General features: G+C 43.5%; 1 protein-coding gene and 1 long non-coding RNA gene across 7 annotated transcripts in view; both read right to left on the reverse strand.

Moving 5' to 3' along the window:
• SLC44A3 (solute carrier family 44 member 3) overlaps positions 1–25,135 on the reverse strand; it is a 113,937-nt gene that overhangs the window by 69,334 nt on the left and 19,468 nt on the right. For all 6 annotated transcript variants that reach the window (XR_007126606.1, XR_007126605.1, XM_047725767.1 and 3 more), the window contains 3 exons: positions 5,968–6,128; positions 3,795–3,884; positions 2,406–2,530 (listed from right to left, as the gene is read on the reverse strand). Coding sequence is in view for 4 of the 6 variants with exons in the window: in XM_047725767.1 (XP_047581723.1) it covers positions 2,406–2,530; positions 3,795–3,884; positions 5,968–6,128 (376 nt within the window). In the remaining 2 variants the exon portion in view is untranslated. The remainder of the gene's footprint in view (positions 1–2,405; positions 2,531–3,794; positions 3,885–5,967; positions 6,129–25,135) is intronic.
• LOC125097768 (uncharacterized) lies at positions 11,070–24,159 on the reverse strand. Its single transcript, XR_007126607.1, has 4 exons — positions 23,968–24,159; positions 23,740–23,922; positions 20,064–20,069; positions 11,070–11,084 (listed from the first exon to the last, which is right to left on the reverse strand). It is a non-coding gene; the product is annotated as an uncharacterized LOC125097768 (long non-coding RNA).

Below are 25,135 nucleotides of genomic sequence, written 5' to 3' on the forward strand. Positions count from 1 at the left end.
GTATTTAAATGCATGTGTGTTTTACAAGTTATATGCATGCATACAAAAATCCTTTCACATGCTTAAGGACACTGCAAGGATGTTCTTTAGAAGTGTAGAGTCAATGCTACCTGACCTTCTCCCCAGTCTCCGCAGGGATCAGCATTACCTATTGGGGATGGTGTTGGGGGTGCGAGTGAGGCTGGGCTGGGCAGCAGGCCTGAGGCACCATGGGGTCATGTCTTGACTTCACTATTCTGGGCTCGAAGCCTCTGGAAGCTGCCTTTCAGCCTGTGCTCCTAAGCTGATGCCCTGACATGTGTGTTTAATGCCATTCACCCTCTTTTCTCCATCACCGCTAGTGCTTTCTGTGAAACAATATAGATAATGGGTAAGAAAGGTAGAGTGAGGGAGAAGAGGGGCGGCGGCTAACTCCTCTTTCTCTTTGGACACCAGCCCTGGGGACAGGAAGTGGTCCCTGACTAGAGGACATAATATGATTTTCCCTATCCTCCTTCTCTCACCTTGTGCCCGGGTCCTGTGGGAGCCAAGCCAGGCTGGCAGGGGAAGCAGCAGGTGAAGAGTGCTTTTCTCAGGCGGGGTTACCCCCTTGCCCTATAGCCAGCCCTGCCTCCCCAGTACCAGGTCTCCAGGCAGGAGCATTGCGGGTGGCTCTCTATAGGAACGCTGAGCTTCTGTGGCAGATGCTCCTTAGGGAGGAGGGAAGTCCATGGAACCTTGCAGGAATATTCCCATTTGACAGATGAGGAGACCCAGGCCTATGGCCAAGCCATTCTGTGAGGTGACACAGTGGGTAGTGGGCCATGGGTTTGAACACCCACCTGAGACTGCAAAGGCTAAAGTCTTTTCCTAGGCACCATGTCATGCTGTTGCTTGCTTTCTAATTCACCTCATCAGGGGGCAGGTAACTTGCTAACTGTTGCCTAGTGCAGGACCCAGTGCATGAGAGGGGCTCGGGAAATGGCAATGGACAATCTAGAGCTCTTGTGAGGACTTGCCCACCCAGCAAGCAAGGAACTCAGTAAGCAGCGGTGACAAATGTACTATGTGAATGGTCTGGGAGCTGTGCTTTGCTTCTCCCCTCTGTCCCAGCCCCTGAAGAGCCCTCACAGACACAGTGAGAACAGCCTCTCTGCCTTCACAGCCTTCCTTCTCGTTCACCTCACACTCAGTGAAGAGAGGCCACCCCTGACTCTGGAGTCCGGGTGGCCATAAATTCAGTGTGTGGAGATAAAGCAAGCCTGTGGATGGCTTAAGGAGAGGGCAGGCTCTCCCCCTCACCCACTCCCCCTACCCAACAGCTCCAGCCTTGGCCTGGGGTCCAGGGGGTCATTTCTCCTCCAGCTTCCTTCAAAGGCCCTGCAGCAGCTGTGGGCCCAGTCCCCTTCCTGGGGAAGGACAAATCAGGAACTTTCCTTAGTCAGACGCTTGCTCCCTGAGATGCATTCCGCGTGAAGAAACCTGAAACCTGAAACCTCACTAGAAAGGAGAAAATGCGGAGATTACCGACTGTGGGAGCCAAAGGCTCTCCTTAGCAGAGAACTGGGTCGCTGAGAGAGTCTGCGCCTGCCGAAGAATTATAGGGCTTGTGGAAACCTTAGCTGTTGCCCATCCACAAATGGTGAGTAAGCAACACGCCAGCAAGGGCCGTGAGGATGGCTGTGGTGGCCGAAAATCAGCCCAGCCCCCCTCCAGGGCCTTGTGATTCTAGCACTTTTAATGCCCCCCACGGAGTGACCCGAATGATTTTTCTAAGCTCCCTCCTCCCTGACCACCGGTATCTGCTACCTCAACATTCTGTTTGCCGGTTTTCAACTAGGGCATTCACAGGGGAGGCGGGTTGTCTGAACACCAAAATCACCCAGTGGCCAGCAGGTGTGGAAATAAAGGGCTCTCTGTGTTCAAGGGCAGTGGGAGCCACCACACCCTGGAGGGGGCAGAGCACCCATGGGCTGGAAGGGGGAGGCTCCTCACAAACAGGAAACAGGAACTGTTGTAAGTCTCTCCCTCCCAACCCCTCCAGTGTCCACCTTACTGCCACTTGGGGGCAAAAATGGTTCTACTGTGCTCAAGGAAAATGAATCATCACAAGTAACACGTTAGCCTCTGAGAACTGGCAGAAATGACTTGGGAAGAAGGTAAGACCTTTTTTCCTGTTTTTTTTTGTTTTGTTTTGTTTTTTGTTTTCGGAAGGTTTTGATTTAGTCCTCTGGGAGTATTGCAAATAAAAAAGAGAACGCACTAAACATGTATGTACATTCACCATACTATTATGTATGCACACTCAGAGGTTAAAAAAAAAAAAACAACACCCAAATTCTAGTTGTTCTTGGTTACAATCTAATTATTTGGATCTCAGAGTTCTAGCGGGCTACTTATCCTCCTGCTGGAAGGACATTTCTTACCGTGATTACTGTAGATGCAAGAGCAAACCCCAGCAAACACTTCATATTTTCCCTTTCTGTGTCCAGTTCTATGCTGAGGTCATGGGTATAGTCGTAATACAGCCACCATAAGACACCGCAGACAACTAGAAAGCAAAACACCGGGGCAACTCAGCACACACACACGTCGGGTAACCGGCCTCCCCGCACTCCCCTCCCGCCCGCCTCCAGCATGTGGACCACACATGGGGTGGCCTGGCTCGGGTAGTGGGTCCCACAGGCCCGGGGCTTTATGTGTGACAACTGACCCTCTAGAGAAGCTGGCCAGGGTAACCGCCCCAAGGACCCCCTCCCCCAACACAGTGGCTGCCTGTCTTTGGGAGGCACAGAGCGGGGATTCCAAACACAGGTGCATCCTGTCAGCCCAGCCTACAGACCGGGTATGGGTGTGAGCAGAGCGGAAAGTGCATGGGCAGAGCAGTGAGGGAGACACGGTTAAAGTCCAAAGTCTAAACTGCCTGATGAGCTCCCCGGGTGCCGAGCCCCGTGGGAACCGCCATGTCAGCATGTGGCACTCCAAGTCTGGGTGGATAGCCTGACCTTGCACATGCCCTCCGTTTAAGCACTACCCGCCACCTACAACACCCCTACAGTGACTAGAGGAAGGTCATATTGGTCTTTACTTGTCCCAGATGGGAAAGGATCCATCATGGGTTGCTGTGACTGTTCTCCAGCAAGGTGCACTGTGCACCTGTGAGCGGTAGGGCTCTAAGCTACTGAGGGCAGAGCTGATAATTCAGGGGACTGAAACCCTACAGTCATATCGATTATTAAAAGTTCCAGTATCTCATGCCAGTTGGTAAACAGCTGCCACCTTGAACTTCCTCCGTGCCCCTACCTCTCAGACCCCCTTTCCTGACAACCCCTAGATGGACCCACATTCTGGCAACAAAAGGGGAACCAGCAGGTACAGGGGAGGGTCTTTGGGACTGTGCCCCAGCTCAGGGCCTGAATCTTTTTAGATTGTGGGAGCTTCTGCATGGGGACCTACATATTAATGGCTGATGGGAAAGTTCAGAAGACATTCTGGAAAAGCAGGCATTCTTTCCAACAAGCCTTGGAGTCATCTGTTAATGGTATGGCCGCCAGGATTTCTGGACTGGCAGGCCCATCTCTACGGCAGCAGAGAGCAGCAGAGACCACAGACCGGCCTCAACTTGGCTATTATCTGCGTGACACAAGCAAGTCCCTTCTCTCTGGTTTTGAGCTTTCTCGTATGTAAGGTGGCAGGCTTGGATAAGAGATTTTCTCAAACCGATATAGCTCAGGAATGTCAACTTTTAAGTTTCATGCTTAATGGAAAGGTTTTTCATTTAATACAAAAGAAATCCATCAAGAAGAAATACTTACACAACAGTCCCACGATAATCAGTGCGATGAAAATGTGAACCAGGAGGGTGGTGATGAATCGGAAGGTGACCATCATGGCTAAAGACAAGGCTGAAAAATTAAGTAGAACATATAAACCCCAACAGCAATCAGGGTGTGAAGGTGATGATGGGAGGGCTATTGGGACTCCCAGAAGATGGCAGGCTGAGGCGTTCCTTCAATGTCTAAATATCTTAGACATCTACTAAACAAAAATAACAAGACACACTCAGGGTGTCTGAAGCATACACAAGTTCCATCTGCTACAATAAGCCAGTTTCTGAAGCCCTAGCATTTTTCTTGAATTAAAAAAAAATTTTTATTTGTTAATTAGGTCTTATTCCCAAATATCCAAAATGTTTTTTTTTTTCAAAGAACTTATTTATTTATTTGAGAGAGAAAGAAAGAGGACATGACCAGAGGGTATGAGGGAGAGGGAGAAGGACAAACAGACTCCCTGCTGAGCACGGAGCCCAATCCCAGATAATGACCTGAGCCTAAGTCAGATGCTTAATTGACTGAGCCACCCAGGTGCCCCCCCCAAAATGTTTTTTTTAAAGTCCAAATAAACCATTAAAAATTTTTTTAATCATACTTAACTCTTTTGACTTTTTATTGGGCTTATGTAAAATTTCAACTTTAAATGTTCCCAGGTATTCTTATTAAATATGAAAAATTAATGCCTTTGAAATGAAAAATTTAAGGTTCTAATATTTTGGTAAGCTGTCTATGTAAAAAACCTGCATATTATTGTCCAGTACATGGGATTTTAAGCTTATGAGTTTATGTTAAGCATTTCAGTGAATTTATGTATACTGCTTTTTCTCTAAACAAGAAATCAGGATTACTTATAGATATTTTGGTGTAGTGGTTAAGAACATAGGTTTGGGGATCAGAACACATCTGAGTAAAGTTTTAGCTCTGCCACCCACTCTAGTCACCACATGACTTTGGCCAAGTCGCTTAACCTCACTAAACCTCAGTTTCCCCTCCTACAAATGGTGACAGGATTCTGATGAAGTTTTGTTTTTTTTTTTTTCAAAGATTTTATTTATTTATTTGACAGAGATCACAAGTAGGCAGAGAGGCAGGCAGAGAGAGAGAGGGGGGAAGCAGGCTCCCTGCTGAGCAGAGATTTCCCCATGTGGTGCTTAATCCCAGGACCCTGGGATCAGGACCTGAGCGGAAGGCAGAGGCTTTAACTCACTGAGCCACCCAGGTGCCCCTCTGATGAAGTTTTAGTAAGTTAAGAGTAAGCACAAGGCCTGGCACATTTGGGTCATTAAGAAATCGGGAAGTTACATAATGGTGACAAGTTAGGCATCCCCAAGCATTCAGGAATTAGTACTTTGGTAACGAAATTATGAAAGTCAATTTGTAAACTGGCAAAATCACAGATGACCAAAGAATTTCTTTCAACCTAAAGGTTGGGGAGCAGCCACTGGAGAAGGGGGTAGACAGCAGGCCATTAGTACTGGCCACAACGGTGAAATGTGTTCATCTGTTCAAAGATTCAAAGACAAAGTTGACTCTTAAAGGGGTTCATCAAGTTGGAAGACAGTAAACAGGAAGTTAAGGGGTCAGGAGTGGGGGTAGCTGCTTCCAGAAATGCCAGTAAGAGGCATGTCCTGGCTTGAGGCCTTGACCAGCCTGCAACCCTAAGCAGGCAGTTGGCTCAATCAGGCCCTTGCTATCTGATACTATTTAACATGGATCCACGTGCCTCCTTCCCTTGCTCACCAAGCAGCCTTCTGACCTGGCTTGCTTATGGGGAGCGGGCACTCTGGCCAGAAGACATGCATCTCTGGTTCCCCTGACAGTTGTAATTTTCATGGCCAATTTGAAAACTTGCAAAAAATCTGCTTTGCACACGCCATCTTTACACAGAGCCGAGGACCAGGCTCTGGAACATGGCCGCTGTAGTACAGCAAACCCACATTCAGTGAGGCCTCTTGGCAGAAAGCCAGCTAGCGTTCCCCTAATTCTATTCCCCCCCTCCCACCTGTTCCCTCTCCCACCTAAAACACTGAAAACATTTATGAAGAAAATATGTGAAGTTTTATCTTTAAGTCAAGAGGCTAATTTTCACTGTATAACATCTGTAAGTGCTAGAAACTTCAGCACAGTCACTGTAAGAAAATTAATGGAAAATTACCTAATGCAAAGATACACAGGCCGAGAATTGTGTCTCTTCCCGACATTATTCCACTCAGAATTCGATGGAGGATGTCGACATCATTTATCAAAACAGATGCAAACAAGGAGTAGCACTCAGGCGTTTGAGGGACGCATCGGTTAAACAAGGGGAAAGACTTGCTACAAAGGAAAGAACAAATGACAGAGATGTTTATTTAATTACTTGACTTAAAAAACCCATGTTTATTTAAAATTCTCAACAGCCAAGAGAACAGAAGATCTGCAGCAATAAAAAGAAGTTTAGCAACCTGTTTGCAAGGTACACTTTTAGAAAGCCGGGCAACTGTGCTCTGCTCCAGTAGTCAGCTGATGCTCTGGGCAGGGAACGATAATGGGGACCCAGAGAAACCAGAAATCTACACTTGGAGGGTGACGTCTGATTCTCCCATGGCCCTTCGGAGACATACAAACTACCAACGCCCACATAGGAGCGGCATGTCTTCTTCTTCTTCTTCTTCTTTTTTTTTTAGTTCCTCTCTGATTTATTCAGGGCACATTGCAGCTCTCAAAAAACTTAACATATATTTTGGAAAAAAAAAAACAATTTTTACCTCAAAGATAATGATTTATTCAGGGCACATTGCAGCTCTCAAAAAACTTAACATATATTTTAGAAAAAGAAAAACAATTTTTACCTCAAAGATAAAAAAATGATGACACATATGACTGTCTCCAAAATATTTCATGGAAATGTGTAAATCTGTAAAAATAATGTATTTCTATGACTTTATTAATATCCATATATTTTGCTTTTCTATGTAAATCTAGTTATTATCAACATCAGAAATTACACTTTTTAAGTATGCATGTTTTTTTTTTTTTAAAGATTTTATTTATTTACTTGACAGACAGAGATCACAAGCAGGCAGAGAGGCAGGCAGAGAGAGAGGAGGAAGCAGGCTCCCCGCTGAGCAGAGAGACCAATGTGGGGCTCCATCCCAGGACCCTGGGATCATGACCCGAGCTGAAGGCAGAGGCTTTAACCCACTGAGCCACCCAGGCGCCCCAGTATGCATGTCTTTAAGGAACTGTTAGACACAGGGCTGTTTCGATAGGACGCTGTGCCAACGAAATGCCCTGCTTTATTCTATCCTCTTTAAGGAGGCGAGTAAGGCTTGCTCCAAACAGAATGAGTACTTGGGAGTGAGGACTGTGTGGAGAAAGCTGTGGTTGACAGCTGCCTTGGGCATATGAAAAAGCTGACCTTCCGGGGGCCTCCTCCTGAAATATAAAAATGCTCAGGGATGGGACGCCTGGGTGGCTCAGTTGGTTGGACGACTGCCTTCGGTTCAGGTCATGATCCCGGGGTCCTGGGATCGAGTCCCACATCGGGCTCCCAGCTCCATGGGGAGTCTGCTTCTCCTCTGACCTTCTTCTTGCTCATGCTGTCTCTCACTGTCTCTCTCTCAAATAAATAAATGAAATCTTTAAAAAAAAAAATGCTCAGGGATGTCCATTCTAACGACTCTTCATGAGGCCACAAGCACCTTCACAGGGTCCTTCCTTTCCCTCCTTGGGTCCCAATAGCAGAAATAATCCCAACCCACGAAGTGCCAAATTATTCAACAAACTGCCAAAAACCAAGTGCTTTTTTGAAATGTGTGAAGGTGAAACATGGGAGAACACAAATGCAAATGGTATTAGATGGTCATGAAGAAAAAAATGGCTCCTGAACTTTGAATGATCACATAGTAGAACCCACGGAAGAATCCTTCTCAGGAAGTCACCACCTTACAGAAATAGCCCCTGAGTCACTGAACAGTGATTCCAGAGGAGGGTAATACAAATAAGCAGCTTTTCCCTAATTAAAAAATTTGAAGGTGTAATACATTCACATGGCTCAAATTCCGAAAGGTACAACAGAATAAATGGAGAGAATGGCCATTTTTTTCTCTTTGAGGAAAAACAGATTTCTTTGCAGACATGTCATTTGGTTTCTAGCATATCATTCTATTTTTTTCTCTTTTTTATTTAAGATTTACTTATTTTAGAGAGAGAGCACCCACGTCTGAGCAGGGGCAGGGAAGGGTGGGGAAGGGGGGAAAGAAAGATAAAGAGAGAGGGAGAGAATCCTGGAGCAGACTAACCACTCAGCAGGGAGCACAGCACAGGGCTTGATACCAGGACCCTGAGGTCATGACCTGAGCCGAAATCAACAGCTGGTTGCTTAACTGACTGAGCCACCCAGGATCCCCTATTTTTTTTTAAAGTAAACTCTACCCCCAACATGGGGCCCAAACTCATAGCCCTGAGATCAAGAGTTGCATGCTCTATTGACTGAGCCAGCCAGGTGCCCCTCAATGTAACATTCTAGAGACTTTTTAAAACATATGTGAATGTAATAGGAAATTTAAATGGAAGTTCACAGCTGAAGCTATCTTTGAGATAGTAGATAGTAGAAATTACACTCCAAAATGAGATGTTAGACCCCACCATGCAGGCTCCCCCCCCAACAAAAAAGGGTTAGAAAACTTGCTCTTAATTTTTTTTTTTAAAAGATTTTATTTGGGGCGCCTGGGTGGCTCAGCGGGTTAGGCCGCTGCCTTCGGCTCAGGTCGTGGTCTCGGAGTCCTGGGATCGAGTCCCGCATCGGGCTCTCTGCTCGGCGGGGAGCCTGCTTCCTCCTCTCTCTCTGCCTGCCTCTCTGCCTGCTTGTGATCTCTCTCTGTCAAATAAATAAATAAAATCTTTAAAAAGAATAAATAAAAAGATTTTATTTATTTACTTGAAAGAGAGAGACAGCATGATAGGGGAGGGTGAGAGGGAGAAGCAGACTCCCCGATGAGCAGGGAGCCCGATGCGGGACTCGATCTCAGGACTCCAGGATCATTACCTGAGCTGAAGGCAGTCGCTTTACCAACTGAGCCACCCAGGTGCCCAGGAAACTGATTATTCTTAAACCCCTCACCCACACTGAGACTGTAAAAGGACTGGGAGTTGGAGATTAAAAGAACATTTTAGAAAATAAACTTCTAATTTTGGAGAAATTTTCGAGTTACAGAAAACTTGCAGAGATGCTATGGAGAGTTCCTGTGTACACCTCACTCACCTTCCCGTAACATCGTACACAACATAACTATAGTACATTTGTGAAAATTAAGAAATGAGCCTTGGTACTATACTATTAACTAAACTACAGTCTTAACTTGGATTTTACCACTTTTCACTAATGTCCTTTTTTTTTTTCCTCTTCCAGAATCCAGATATCATGGAGCATTTAGCTCTTATATCTCCTTTGGTCCATGACAATTTCTTAGGTTTTCTTTGTTTCCCATGATCTTGACACTTTTGAAGATTCATGATCAGGTATTCAGTAAATCGTTCCTCATATTTCTCATAATTAGACTGCAGTTACAGATTTGGGGAAGAACACCACAGAGGTGAAGTGCTCTTTCCATACAATCATATTAGGGAACAGGATAGCAACATGACATCACGGTGAAGTTAACCTTGATCCCTTGGCTCGGGTGGCTGGTATCTGTCAGGTTTCTCCACTGTCCTGTCACTATGTTTCTAGATTCTTTGGGATTGAGTCACTAAGCCCAGCCCACTCTCAAGGGGAGGGAAATTAAGTGGGAAGTATCCACATACATTATTTGGGATTCTTCTATAAAGATTTATCCCCATGCCCTCCCCCACCCCCATCTATTTATTCAATTGTGGATATTTACTTTATTCTTAGGGTTGTTTTTTGTTTTTTTGTTTTTTTTTTTACAGAGAGAGATTACAAGTAGACGGAGAGGCAGGCAGAGAGAGAGAGAGAGAGGGAAGCAGGCTCCCTGCTGAGCAGAGAGCCCGATGTGGGACTCGATCCCAGGACCCTGAGATCATGACCTGAGCCGAAGGCAGCGGCTTAACCCACTGAGCCACCCAGGCGCCCCTATTCTTAGGTTTTAATCCATTATGATCGTTATTCTTTTGCTCAAATCATTCCAGCTCTGGCCACTAGAAGGTCTTTCAGGCTGGCCCTGGGTAATTTTGACATGCCCCACCTGTTTTTATTTCCTTAAGTACATCCTCACTTTCAGGTTCTGCAAGATTATGCCACCCTTATGTTGTATTTTCCTTATCCAAGCCCTAAAATCAGTCAAATCTCCAAGGAGCCCTTGGAAAATGGTATTTAGATACTAATATCTGGGTACTAGGTATGCTCGTTCTACTGGGGTGTCACTGATCCTAGGTCCTCTTATAATCAACCCGAGTATGTACTTTCAGAATGCTAACTAGTAACCCCATGAGAAATGAACTTACCAATTAGAGCATGGCGCTTACGTAGTTATTTTTGTCTTTAGTTCACAGTATTTAGCCACAAAGCTGTTTTCCAAAGTTACTTAGGTCAGCTCCTTTTCTCTCTTTTCTCTTCAGTTGAGGTTATGTCGTACGTTTATATTGTTAAATTCATCTGTCATAGTCTACATTCTTGATACCTTGGTTTTATTTTTTATTTGGATACACAGTAAAGCTGACTCTGTACAGGTGTTGATAGTACATGAATCATGTAAAAGAGCAATTCTAAAGAGTTTTTCATTTGTTTGCTTTGTTTTTGTTTTTTGAGAGAGAGAATATTCATGTGAATCCATTCCTGTCCCCAAGGGAAAGAGGGTTAGAGATACCATTCCTAAGTCAGAGGAGAAGGATTTCCTAGAAAACTCAGAGGGATCAGATGGCCCCACAGGTTGAAGTCTGAGCCCTGAGAAGTGAAGAGTAGTGTGCTTGGTGTCCAAGACAGTTACATGGGAAACTGTGGAGCCGTTAGCAGAAAGAAGTTGGAAGTGGCTGCTTACTGTCCCAGGACCAGGGAAGACTTAGCAAATGACCAGCCAGGGCAGAGATGCATTTGATTATGTGGGAACACTGCAGCTGAGTAAGCCAGAGTGATGGGAAGTCTCCAGAAGAACCCAGAACGTGTTCTATTATCGGTCCAATAAAAATGCTCCTGTTCCTTCTCAGGCCTCTTCACTTTTGCTGTACCAACCCCGAGTCAGAAGCCTGTTTTAGCAGCCTGTGAGAGGAAGAGGTGAGGAGGAGGAGAGAGAGGACTGCAGCCCCCTTCCCTGACCAAAGCCTTCCCATCTGCTCCTGGCCCAAGCTCCAGGAGGGAAAAGTTTCAACTGTCAGTCAAGTCTGAAGTCTATCATATTGCGCTGAACATTTTAATTACTGAATGGAAAGTATCTCTTACCATTTAAAGTGACTAAGTAATTATTACTTAAAAGTAACCAGAGCAGTCCTGGGAACTGGGTTTTCAGACAGGGACAAAGAAAAAAACTTAGCCCCACTGAATAAGTTTAAAGAGACAGAAAGAAAGTAGAAACAGAGAAAGAGAAATTAGGAAAACAATGCCATTTACAACTCCACCGAAGAGAATAAAATACCTAGACACTAACTTAACCAAGGAGGTAAAAGACCTAATCTTTGAAAACTATAAAATATAGATGAAAGAAACTGAAACAACACAAATGAGAAGATATTCCATGCTCATGGACTGGAAAAATTAATATTGTCAAAATGTCCAGGTCCAGCAATCCACAGGTCCAGTGCAATCCCTATAAAAATACCAATAGCATTTTTCATAGAACAAGAACAAATAATCCTCAAGTGTGTACAGAACCACAAAAGACCCTGAATAGCCAAAGCGATCTTGAGAAAGAAGAACAAAGCTGGAGGTGTCACAATCCTAGATTTCAAGATAGACTACAAGTGTGTAGTAACCCAAACAGTATGTTACTGGCATAAAAACAGACACACAGATCAAGAGAACAGAGCAGAAAGCCCTGAAATAAATCCAACGTTTATGGTTAATTAATCGACAACAAAAGAGGGAAGAATATACAACAGAGAAAAGACAGTCTCTCAATAAATGGTGCTTGGAAAACAGAAATTCTATGTAAAAGAATGAAACTGGTTCACTTTCTAACACTACACACAAACATAAACTCAAAATGGATTAAAGACCTAAAGATGATATACGAAACCATAAAACTACTCAAAGAAAACATAGGCAGTAATTTCTCTGACATTGGTCTTAGCGACATCTTTCTAGCTACATCTCCTCAGGTAAGGGAAGCAAAAGCATACCTCAACTATTGGAACTATAGCAAAACAAAAAGCTTCTGCACAGTGAAGGAAGCCATCAACAACAACCAAAAAAGGCAATTTACCGAATGGGAGAAGGTATTTGCAAATAATATATGATAGAAGGGTAGTATCTAAAATAGATAAAGAACTTATTCAACACCAAAAAAACCCAAATAATCCAATTAAAACACAGGCAGAAGACCTGCACAGGGAGTTTTCCAAAGAAGACATACAGATGACACAAGATACACTCAAAGATGCTCGACATCACTAATCATCAAGGAAATGCAAACCAAAATCACCGCGAAATGTTACCTTACCTATCAGAATGGCTAGAATCAAAAGACAAGAAATAAAACATTGGTGAGGATGTGGAGAAAAAGGAACCCTTGTGCACTGTTGCTGGGAATGTAAACAGGTGCAGCTACTATGGGAAACAGTATGGAGGTTCCTCACAAAATTAAAAATAAAATTCCCATATTACCCAGTAATTCCACTACTGGGTGTTTACCAACACCCGCCCCCCGCCAGAAACAAAAATGCTAACGTACATATATGGCCCTAGGGTTTTGCAGCATTACAAAAGCCAAGATAGGAGGCAACCCGTGTCCATCAATAGATGGATGAAGAAGAGGTGGTGTATTTAAACAATGGAGTATTACTCAGCAATAAAAGGAATGACATCTTGCCATCTGTGAGAACATGGATGGACCTGGAGGTTATTATGCTAAATGAAATAAGTCAGTGAGAGAAAGATAAATACCATTTGATTTCACTTATCTGTGGAATCTAAAAACAAAAACAAAAAAATGAACAAAGAAACACCCATAAAACAGACTCATAAATACAGAAAACAAACTGAGGGTTGTCAGAGGGTAGGTGGGTAGGGGGATAGTGAAATAGATAAAAGGGGATTAAGAGGTACAAAAACCCAGTTATAAAATAAATAAATCACGGAGATGAAAAGTACAGCATAGGGAATACAGTCAATAATATTGGAATAACTTTGGTAATAGATGGTAAGTACACTTATCATGCTGAGCACTGAGTAATGTATAGAATTGTTGGATCAATATGCTGTTTACCTGAAACTAACATAATTATATGTTATGCTTCAATAAAAAAAACAAAACTAAAAAGAAAACCCCCATAAAAATAAAGTTGTTTTCTGACTACACCCTACAGGCTATGTTTAACAGTTACACAAACAAATAGGTATATATATATATATATATATATATATATATATATATATACATACACACACACACACATACACACACACACACACGCACACTTATACGTATATAAACACCTAAATTATACTTAGGATATATCCTCCTTTTCATGCAAAAGGTACTATACAGCATACTGCTCTACAGCCTGCTTTCTTTTTAAAGCTGAAACATCTTGCCACTCTGTCTAGATCAGAATATAAGGGATTCCTTTTATTTTTACTGAAGTAAAATTTATATAGCATGAAATGTACAAATCTTAAACATGCAATTAGGAACCTTTAACAAATACAGATGTTCAAGCAACCACCACCCCTTTCAAGGTATAGACCATTTCTATCATCCCAGAAAGTACCCTCAAACCCCCTTCTGATCAATCTCCAACCCATATAGGCACTCATTAATCTAATTTCTAGAACTATACACTTCTTAAAAAAAAAAAAAGACACTTTGTCAGAGAGTGAGAGAGCACAAGCAGGGGGAGCAGCAGGCAGAGGGAGAGGGGGAAGCAGACTCCCCACTGAGCAGGGAGCCCGATGTAGGGCTCGATCCCAGGACCCTGGGATCATGACCTGAGCTGAAGGCAGACATTTAACTGACTAAGCCACCGAGGTGTCCCTTTGAATTACTTTTTGTGTGTGGTCTGAGGTAAGAGTCCTGGTACAAAATCACCAAGAGTCACTTTTTCTCTATGTCTTTCCACTTATTTTAGCACCATGTGTTGAAAAGACTAACCCCACGAAATTACTTTGGTACTTTCATTAAAAATCACTTGACCATGGCGGTGCTTGGGTGGCTCAGTCGGTTAAGTGTCCAACTCTATTTTTTTTAAATATTTTATTTATTTATTATTTGAGAGAGAATGAGAGAGAGCATGAGAGAGGGGGAGGGTCAGAGGGAGAAGCAGATTCCCTGCAGAGCAGGGAACCTGATGCGGGACTTGATCCTGGGACCAGGATCATGACCTGAGCCGAAGGCAGTTGCTTAACCAACTAAGCCACCCAGGCGCCCCAAGTGTCCAACTCTTGATCTCAGTTCAGATCCTGAGTTTAGGATCCTGAGACTGAGCCCTGCCTTGGGCTCTGAGCTAAGCACGGAGCCTGCTTGAGATTCTCTCTCTCACTCTCTCTTTGTCCCTCCCCACCCTGCTCTCGCATGCACTCTCTCTCAAAAAACCCCAACCAATCAACCAACCAACTAAACAAAAAACAACTGACCGTGTGCATGTAGTTTTGTTTTTTTTTAAAAGATTTTATTTATTTATTTGACAGAGAGAGGGATCACAAGCAGGCAGGGAGGAAGGCAGAGAGAGGAGGAAGCAGGCTCTCCGCAGAGTAGAGAGCCCCATGCAGGGCTCGATCCCAGGACGCTGGGATCATGACCTGAGCCAAAGGCAGAGGCTTTAACCCACTGAGCCACCCAGGTGCCCCTGCATATAGTTTTATTTCTGGGCCCTCTATTCTGAGCCAATTATCTATTTGTTTATCTTCATTCCAATATTGTTGTTAAGAAGAAAGCCACAGGCCCCATATTGTGTCACTTAGGCTGAGTCCCCAAACTGGGGCTTAATACCTAATATAATTTCAACCTTCCCAAGAAATGTAATTTTAACAGGCCAGAGGAATTTTCCGATGGGTGCTAATGAGCCTGCTCCATGGGCCCTCTCTATCCTTCAAATGAAGATGTGGCAATCTGTAAGATGGTGGCTCTTCTCCTAAGGAAAAGCAACCTTGCCTGAATAGTCCTTTCCTTTGGCTAATAACCTTCTTGCCCTGTCTTCTTTCCTATAAACATCTTCCATTTGTAAAGCTCCCAAGAGCTCCCCTCTTCTTGCTGGGTGGGGTGGTATCTGATTCATGAATCCTTAAATAAAGCCAATGAGATCTTCCCATTGACTCAGTGGAATTGTTTTTTAAGGGATTTGGTGGCAGTGTAGGGATCTGAAGCTAACAGCTGTGGTGTGCTAGAAGGCCTTCTGAATTCATGTTTTTTCTCCCCATTTCTGAGGGCCATTGGTGAGTGCCTTGCAGTTTCAGCTGTGCTCCTTGCGTTCAAACTACTAATCTAACTGACTTTCCAGTCTAGGGTGGACAGGTCCGTCTGGATGGGCAGGAGGCTCCAACAGAGCACGAGTTCTCAGCCCTTGGTTCAGTCTACAGTTCCGTGTTGGAATCCCTTCTCAGTTCCTGTCCATGGTCACCCTAAATGGAGTCTGCTGGTTTAGTCCACACAGGGGACTGCTAGTGGTATGCATGGCCTTCTCTTGGTTGGTCTGCAGCACCATGTTTTGGTTACTGGTTTGTTGGGGTACATGTTTGTCTGTCTTGTTTTATATAAATAAAGGCCATTGCTAGTGGGGATCTTGGAGGGCAAAACGCTGCAAAAATTGGTGGGCTTGGGTGGGACATCTAAGAGCTATTAGAGCATTTGCCATCCAACTCAGACTCTTGCGTTAGGATGCTTGGTCATGGATCAGATTAGATTGACACTAGGTCACCAGCCAAGCTCAAGAACACTTCTGTGTGATGAGGCACACAGTTAGACACAGTCCCTAAGCCAGCAGCAAGTCCTTCCGAGGTATGAGTTTAGCTTTGAGAAATCCAAAGGCCTAACTAAAAGGAATAGGACTCTTTGCTTCCAGAGAGCTGAGCAAGCCATCTTCTGGGGCTGAACACCTGCTCATTTTATGTCTAAGAACTACAGTCCTGGAAGTGGCAGGTGTCCAGCAAGATAAAAAGTTTTACCAAAAATCATGTAGAATTGCAATGGCTATTATGGGGAACATTCCAGTCAGACAAGATCATTCATTTAAGAAGTGCTCTTGAAAGCAAGAGTTCCCAAATTAAACAGAATGGGGTACCTGTTTTAACTGGCATGCAGAAGCCTCCAGAAGGTCTCAAAATTCCAAAATAGTTCCACTGGAAGATTCATTACAAAAAGCTAATGAAAAAAGAGAAAAGGAACCAAAAGCAAGACACTAAAACTGCGGTAACTCTTACTGCTACCCTCTCTCCTTCATTCAAGGACTCACCTTAGTGAGCCTCAGGCTGGACTGCCTTTCTGCTCTGAAGAGACTATTATTAACAGTGACCTTTGAAGTCAGACCATTGCAGGCTACTGGCGATCCTCTCGAGGTATCTCTCAGTCCTGGAGAAATGCTAAAGCATTTCTTAAGCCCTGGGGGGATCCTCCAGAGTTTTTATAAATAGATTAGCTTTTGAACCCAGCAGGAGGGGGTAGTAAAAATCCATACTGTAGGGCGCCTGGGTGGCTCAGTGGGTTAAAGCCTCTGCCTTCAGCTCAGGTCATGATTCCAGAGTCCTGGGATCGAGCCCCGCATTGGGCTCTCTGCTCAACGGGGAGCCTGCTTCCTCCTCTCTCTCTGCCCGCTTCTCTGCCTATTTATGATCTGTCTGTCAAATAAATAAATAAAATCTTAAAAAAAAAAATCCATACTTTCCCCTCCTTTCCACATATAGACCCATGGGTTATTGATTCTCTCTGTCCTGGGAGTAACTATTTCCTTCTTGATTGTCTCCTTTTGTGTCTACGAAGGAGGCTTGGCTTTCTTTCCACCTTGGACGTGCAGTTTGTCAGTCCCTTCTTCCGCTATCTTTGACAGTGACTCTAGATCTTGTGACGATACAACGTTTTACATAACTCTCTTCGAGGAGGCCTCTTAGGTCTACAAGGTTGTTTAACACTGCCCCGAATATTCGCTGTTTGTCCTGGCTGGAACCGGACCAGATGTCTGAGAGGACTTAATAACTCTAGAATCAGAAATTTGGTAAAACTGGAAGCTGATACTCAGAGTCTCAGAGGGATTTTTTTTTTTTTTCTTTTTAGGTCTTCTCCTTCCAAGCTAAATATACCCAAAGGGAAAGCTATTCCCACAGGTGGATGGCGGTGTCAGTCCTTGATACCAGTTAGGCGGCAACTCCATTTTCTGAGGGGCTGAAAACAGCTGTCTTGGTTTTCCAAACCCAGTCTTTACAGGACTAGCAGCGTGATTCCAGGAACAATTCAAAGATGGCCAGTCCTTTTTACCAGTCCCCTGTTTATCTCAAAAGCCTGGTAAGTGTAAACCTTCTGGCTTTAAGGGGACAGAAGTCATACGAGGGAGCGCCTGTGGTTTTATCCTGTGCCTTTATAATGTGCATGTTCAGTGTCCTGTCTGGTGTTCTGGGGGGCTTTCCCAGCCCACCTCTTTAAAGTACAGATTGCAGGGAGGTATTCTTATCAAAGAAAAAAAAGGGGTAAAAAGGTCATTTGGAACCTGACTTGCCAAGGACAAATAACACGTCTTCAGTATCTTCTCCACAAATACACGTTTTTAAAAGCTTAAGTCATCTTGGGGCGCCTGGGTGGCTCAGTGGGTTAAGCCTCTGCCTTCGGCTCAGGTCATGATCCCGGGGTGCTGGGATCGAGCCCCACATCGGGCTCTCTGCTCAGCAGGGAGCCTGCTTCCCTTCCTCTCTCTCTCTCTCTGCCTGCCTCTCTGCCTACTTGTGATCTCTCTCTGTCAAATTAAAAAAAAAAAAATCTTAAAAGCTTAAGTCATCTAGACAGTTCAGCTTAACTTATTTCACCTACCGGAAAACAACCTCAGATCCAGCTTCTAAGACTAGTAAATTTTGTACCTTTTTCATGGCAGGCACCTTTTTCATTTTAAAATAGAAGTGTCTTTGAATGTTCACATGGGTCAAATGAAGGAGGACTTCAATTGCCTCATTTTTTGACTTTTTTTTTTTAACATCAGTCTGTATTTTCTAACAGATTAAGGTCTTTTCAGTCTATCTCCTAACTGAGGCAAAAGACCCTGCGGGCAAGGCAAGCCAGATGGGAATGAAACTACCCCTCAAAGCAATAAGGACCGCCCAGAGCCTGCAAGACTCCACGTGAATGACCCCAAAACAGCGACTGGCTTGACCTTGGCTGAACACCTGCACCTACACCGACTTCTGTCCCACATTTTCCTTATATAAAACCAGGAAGTATTTTCGGGACTTCGGAGGCCGACTTTGGGCCACTAATCCACTGCCTTCCCGGTGTCAGCCTCACTGAAAGAAATTCCTTTCTGGTTGCACCATTGATGAGGGAGCAGGAGGCTGGCTGAGGACAAAGCAAAAGCTGGCACCTTGCACCCCCCTCCACCCGCTTCCCCTCGTAATATGTGTCACATTCCTCAGGCACCCCTGACTGCCCTAAAAGAAAAACAAATAGTTCACTTGCAGAGATCACAATCCTGCAAGGCAGGAGTCTCCCTCGGTTTACAAATGTCCTTGAGATTTACAACAAAGAAGTTACCTTATCAATAGCCCAATTTCCAGAGGCACATAACTCAGTTCCTCAAGCCCTAATGTCACCCTCCCCTCCATAAACAAAACTGAAGGAGGCTGAGGTAGAAGGAAAAGTAAATAAAGTTAAATTTCTTCTAAATCTAAATCTCACTAACAAGGACGCTTGATAGCAGGAATGTGACATTCCACCGGGAGACTCCCAACTGTCTTTATGTTAGTGCCTCATTAGAGGGAAATCGGCCTTGGCTTGATAGTAACCAGGCCTTCAATATCCTGACAGTCTTCTTTACCCCAATAGCCCTTCTGAACACCCCTTTGTCCTCACCTACCCAACTCCTGTGTATATAACCAGCCACTCCTCACATGCCCGGGGCAGCAGCTCTTTCTGCCCATGGGTCCTGTCCCCGTGCTTTAATAAACCACCATTTTACACCAAAGATGTCTCAAGAATTCTTTCTTGGTCATTGGCTCTGGACCTCACCCCACTGAACCTCACCTAGGTTCTAGAACTTCATCATTTGGTGACCACAAAGGGACTGTGAGTCTTTACATTTGGACTCTGAGCTTTGGTGCAAAATTGGTGAGTACTTTCTCTTTTCTTCCTTTACTCTCATTTCAGGGGCTTTTCAAGGAGTATGGTCTTATTGGAACACTTGCATGTCAATTGCTCAGGTTGTAATCCACTAGCCCGTGGCTGCTCTACAGGGAGGAGAGTGCCTGCCTCTTGACTGTAAGTTAGTACCCTGGCCGGAATGGCAATAAGACCCAGAAACTTGATACCCTCTCTTTATTCCTGTTCTTATATAAAGTTGTCTCTCTTGGGCACGGGACAGACACCTAAGTCACTAGGATGGCTGCCAATCTTAAGACTCCCATGTGAGGTTTCCTCCTGATTGAGCTAATGTGATCCCCTCCACATCCCTGATCTAGCCACTTCTGGCCGAGAGACCTCCACTGGGAGCTGGCCAAAACCAGTACCCAATTGAATTAAAACACAACCAGGGACCGTTTCCTGGGGAAGTTGGCTGCTAGGACCATATGTGTTGGAATGTCACATAGACCATGATGGATTTCAGTCTTTACTGTTTCTTGTCAGTTCCTTCTGCTAACTACTTAAATCTATGAAATTGGGTAATTTCCCTTTGCCAAAATTTTCTAGTATTTCCATGGGTTAAAATGGCAAAACAGTATGCAGTCTTCAGGACAGACGATGGCATTGCATGGCACAGTATTTTGGTCCATTCACCAGGCACTCATCAACAGCCTAGGATGCGATAGGGAAGGGGAGGGATGCCGGCACCCCTCCAGGGCCTTTTAGGGTAGGAATGCCTTCCCGGCACCCCTCCAGGGCCTTTTACGGCAGGAATGCCTTCCCGGGGAAGGCAGGATGGTGATCAATAGCGATTTTTGTTGAGGGATGCCCCCGGTCACTTTTGACACACGGGAACCTCTGACTTATCCTGCATAGGATGCCACCCAGGAGTCGGGGGGGATTTGGTAATGGACCTTCTTTACTTTTCTGGGAGCATGGCCTCAGTAGGCTTCTTCAGTTCCCAAGGTCTCTACCTTGGGGTGTCTTTTAACCCACTGGAAATAATTTGGATTGCAAAACTTAGAAAAGGGTTGAGCTCCTGTAACACTGCACGGCCTCCATTAGATCTCCTCTGCAGGAAACAGAGCAAATGAATCAGGGTACCTTCATTGCTCATACCTAGGCCTTCACTGCTCTGCACCAGGACCCCAAACTAGGGGCTTTTGCAAAATATGTTTGCCTAAATGAGTCAGCTAGTAAACTTCCTCCTGACATACTGGATGATAATTACATAAATAAGCCTTCTTCTAGTAAACCCAGGTTGCTGGGCCATCCCTAGCAAAGGGGACTCTGACTTTATCTCTCTGTGTTCCTCTTAATAGATGTGGGGGCTTCTCCCTCACTCATTTCCCGTGTTAATGGCTATAACTGGAGCCAACTGGGGTTAGTCTAACTCAAGACAGAGTCCATAAGGAATATTCCCAAGCAGCTGTCGAAACTCCCTTTGTTTCAGGGAAGTTTCCCTGTCTTCTCTGGCCCTACTTGGACCACTTAACCCCTCCCCCCTTGTTGGTGGAAAAGCATAGTGTCTGCCCCTCTGTTGGGGCTGATGAGCTCTAAAACCGGGAATCCTTTCTCTGCCTCCTGGCAGCACGTTGTTTCCTCTGTTTCCCACTTATCCTGTTTCTGCACCGACGTGCGTGCAGCCTGCATGACCAGCCTCTAGATCATGCACCACGGCTCCTTCTCTCTTCACTGTCAAGGAGCAAGAAGAGCAGCCCCTGGACCTAACATCCCCCACTCCAGACCTTCCCATCCGTGTCTCAGGTAAACATTCAAAGTGGAGTGGGCCCAGGTGGAATGTAAATCAGTATTTGATCTAAGTTAAGTTTGTTGGTTTAACTAAGATAGACATGTCTTTGAAGTTACAGCAGTAAATGTGAAGCTTTTATCCTATCAAAGTTTACTGAAGGTCAAATAAGCTCGTGTTATTTGTTAAAATTTGTTAGCAAAGAAATGACTAAACTGATGGTTAATTGTCTGTCTCAAAGTTTTAATGGGTAATTGCTGAGATAGCTTTCAAAGTCTTTGGTAACCTGAAAGTTTAGTTTTGCTTGGATGACAAATGGAATTAAATTATGGACATCTAGGTCTTAACCAAACAGGATAAAATGCTAAGTCATTAATTACTGGATGTAGGTTTGTGCTTTTGACTTCTTACTGCAAAGAAACTAAGAGTATTTAAATCTGTTGGTAAACATGTTTTGCACTTAACTGATTCATAAATTTGCCATCTGAAGAATTCTGTTGTAACAGTTCACAATTGGTTAATACTTAGTCTTCACTAGAGATTAAGGTGTTTCTGAGAGTACAAAATTCTGCTAACTCTAAGACTGATGAAAATAAAGAAAGCAACTCTGTGGAAGAGTAGAAGATATGTAATAAAGATTTAAGGAATGGGAGTACATTTTGTTGAAGGTAAAAGAAGGTAATTTTATCCTAAATGAGATGGTTGTTTGGAAGGAGATGACTTGGGACAAAACCTGAATGCAAAGGAAAGCTGTAGAAGATTTATGAAGGGAAATCTTCAGAAAAGGAATTTTAGCTATGGTCAGGATGGACTAAGATTGAAATGAATGGGTTTTAAAGGTACATTGGTATAAGACTGAAATTCTCTCTGTTCAAAAAGGACAAAGTTTTCTTAGATTAACTGATCTGCTGTTAAGAAAATGTAAATGGTTTTCTCTTTGCCTGTCCAGAAAAAAACACTTTCTCATTTTGCCTATATCAGGGATAAGTATATTCCCTAATTATATTTAGGCATGTGCTTTAAAACTTTATACGATTTTAGCAAATGTTGACAAGATTTAAGTTGTAAATCTCTTTAACTCAGGCTTTTCCTTGGTATGCTAAGTTACTCATGAAGTACTGCTAAACCAATGATAAACCTTGGGTTACATTTGGGAAAATGCTATAACTATTCTAGAGATTCTATGCATTTCCTAAAGTTTTAATGTTTTGAGAGATCATCATTGATATTGTAATTATGGAAATGTTATGTGTCACAGAAATAACCTGATTTCCTTGCCAGCTAAATTATAAACTCTTGTCTCATCAGCTCTAATCATATCCATTCCGAGTTTTTGTCATTTATAATTGTTCTAATTCTCTTGTAAAATGAGTTTTATCTTAAAGGAGATTCATATAAAGGACTTTCGGGACAAATACAGATATTTGATATACTTGAAAATCCTAAAACTGAAATGGGTAAGAATTTCCAAAACTAACTAAAGCTGCATTCAGACTAAACCAGTTAGTAACATGGGACTAAATGAACTAAAAGATTATAGTGTTGTGTCTCTTAATGTTTTTTCTTGTTTTAGACATTGCTGGTTCTCTAATGTTTTTGCTCTTCCAGACTAAGGAAACTTTTTTCTTAAAATGTCTGTGACTTACAGAAATGTAAAATTATTTATTTGCAAACAAATCAAAGGATTCAACTTTTCTCTCTATCTGAACCCTCTGAAAATCAAAAGGTCTCAGTCAGTAAGTATTCTTTCTTCCATGGCAATCAGTCATTTGCATAAGTTCAATGAGAATCTGTTCTCCTTGTAACAGGACACCATTGGAAACATGGGTTATTTTACCAAGGCTTTGACTGGAATGTCATATATGAGAAAGACATGCAAAGACTCAGATATGACCAGATAGCTTAAAGGAACTAAGGTTGACTTTTTGAAACCTGGAGCCATAAAGCCCCTTGGGACTGTTGGCCTGATACCTTGCTTACAGAGTTCCCAGCAGCCTCACCAGGTGAGTAAAGAATGTCACTTCCTGGGGTGCCTGGGTGGCTTAGTGGGTTAAGCCTCTGCTTTCTGCTCAGGTCATGATCTCAGGGTCCTGGGATCGAGCCCCGTATCAGGCTCTCTGTTCAGCGGGCAGCCTGCTTCTCCCTCTCTCTCTGCTTACTTGTGATTTCTCTCTCTGTCAAATGAGTAAATAAAATCTTTAAAAAAAAAAAAAAAAAAAGAATGTCACTTCCTGGCAGGATACTTTGGGAACCTCAGGAAGAAGAATTCGCCCAAATCGACAGGTATTGCAGGCATGTTTGATGACAAGTACGTGGCTTGGCTTCTGGCCCAGAGAGGCTACTAAAAGCTCAACCTAGAGATTCTTTATAAGAAGTTCCAGCAAAGCAGATTCTAAAAGATCTATATGATCACTCACTGTTCTTGCTGAGCTTATGTAAATAACAGGCCAAGTTTGTTAAAACTGGAGTTGTTTTTCAAATAAATTAGTCCTGTTTGGCTATCTCTGGAAATGAGGGTTATTTTAGAGAGAAAAATCATGTTAGTAACACACCCTTTATGGAGGTTAAATTCTAGATTTGATTGTCTTTAAATGTTTGTATACCTAAGCTAGACAATTTGAGGTAAACCTCAGAAAAGTTACACAATAGCTCATTTAGATGATCTTCTTGCTTTTTTATTTCGTGGGGATAATAACAAAACCCCATGGCACGTGAGTAAACAACTGGAAAATAGGATTGATTCCCCTATGATTGGACTGGATGATGCATGTGGGACTCCCCTTATCTCTTGACAAGTTTTCTCCCACTTGCCAGTGATCCTCTGTAATCAGGATTGTTAAGGCTGGACCACTCAAAGGGCTTCTTAATGGTTTCATCCCTTAGTCATATTTATCTAGAAGCCACCTCTGTTGAGGTGCAATTGCAAATGGATGCTTTAGCGAAGCATAGAACACCTCTCCTCATAAAAAAGAGCCTCAGAGCTCACTAAGGGACAGTCCCTGACTGTAATGACTTCACATCAGGTCCAGATTTGTCTTAGAAGCCAAAGGCCACCAATGGATGATGGAGGCCGACTTATTAAATACTGGGCTATACTTACAGATATACCAGAAATAATACTTAAAACTTGTCAAACTTTAAACCTAGTTACCTGTATGCCTGAACCTGACCACTGTACTTTCTCTATAGAGCAAAACTGTTCAGAGGTTATTGATCTTGCTTTCTCTAGTTGGCCAGATTTAAGATGCCCTGTTAAAAATACGAATGACAGTTGGTTTACTAATGACAGTAGTTTTCATAAAAAGAATAAGAAAAGCTAGGTATGTCGTAGTGCTCACTAACACTTTGCAGTTGCCAAAGCCTAAAAATAAACATTAACACTGACTCCAAATATGCCTTCCTGATACTACATGCCCATGGAGCTATTTGGAAGGAAAGAGGATTGCTGTCAAGCCATAACTCCCCAATCAAATATGGGCCTAAGTTCCAAAACCCTACTTATTGCTATACTGAGGATGGCATATATCAAATATGGGATACATATTTGTGGCTCACACCCACTATTGGACAGCTCAGTCAAAAGGCAGTTTAATGCTGGAAACAAAGAAATCATACACATGATACTTGGGCAAATAACACACGACATCTAGAATGGCTATCATTAGAAATGTGTTCCCAAATAATAGTACTCCAGGCTACTGACTGGTTTGCTACTGATTGGGCAAGGCGACCTGGCATTAGATGGTCAGCTCCAAACAGAACCTACTGGATATGTGGAACTTAACCTGTGGCCCTGCCTTTCTTCAGGGTGGATAGGTCGCTGTACTTTAGGATTTGCCTGGATTCATGGGCACATTATTAAAACCATCACCACCCCAGCTAATCCCCCCCAGTTTAAAGCAAAGATGGACACGATCTGTTTTTTTTTTTTTTTAATTTTTTAATTTTTTTTCAGCATAACAGTATTCATTATTTTTGCACCACACCCAGTGCTCCATGCAATCCGTGCCCTCTACAATAGCCACCACCTGGTGCCCCCAACCTCCCACCCCCCACCCCTTCAAAATTCTCAGATCATTTTCAGAGTCCATAGTCTCTCATGGTTCACCTCCCCTTCCAATTTCCCTCAACTCCCTTCTCCTCTCCATCTCCCCTTGTCCTCCATGCTATTT

Source organism: Lutra lutra, chromosome 4 (assembly GCF_902655055.1).
Source record: "Lutra lutra chromosome 4, mLutLut1.2, whole genome shotgun sequence".
In the NCBI taxonomy this organism is placed as follows: Eukaryota; Metazoa; Chordata; class Mammalia; order Carnivora; family Mustelidae; genus Lutra; species Lutra lutra.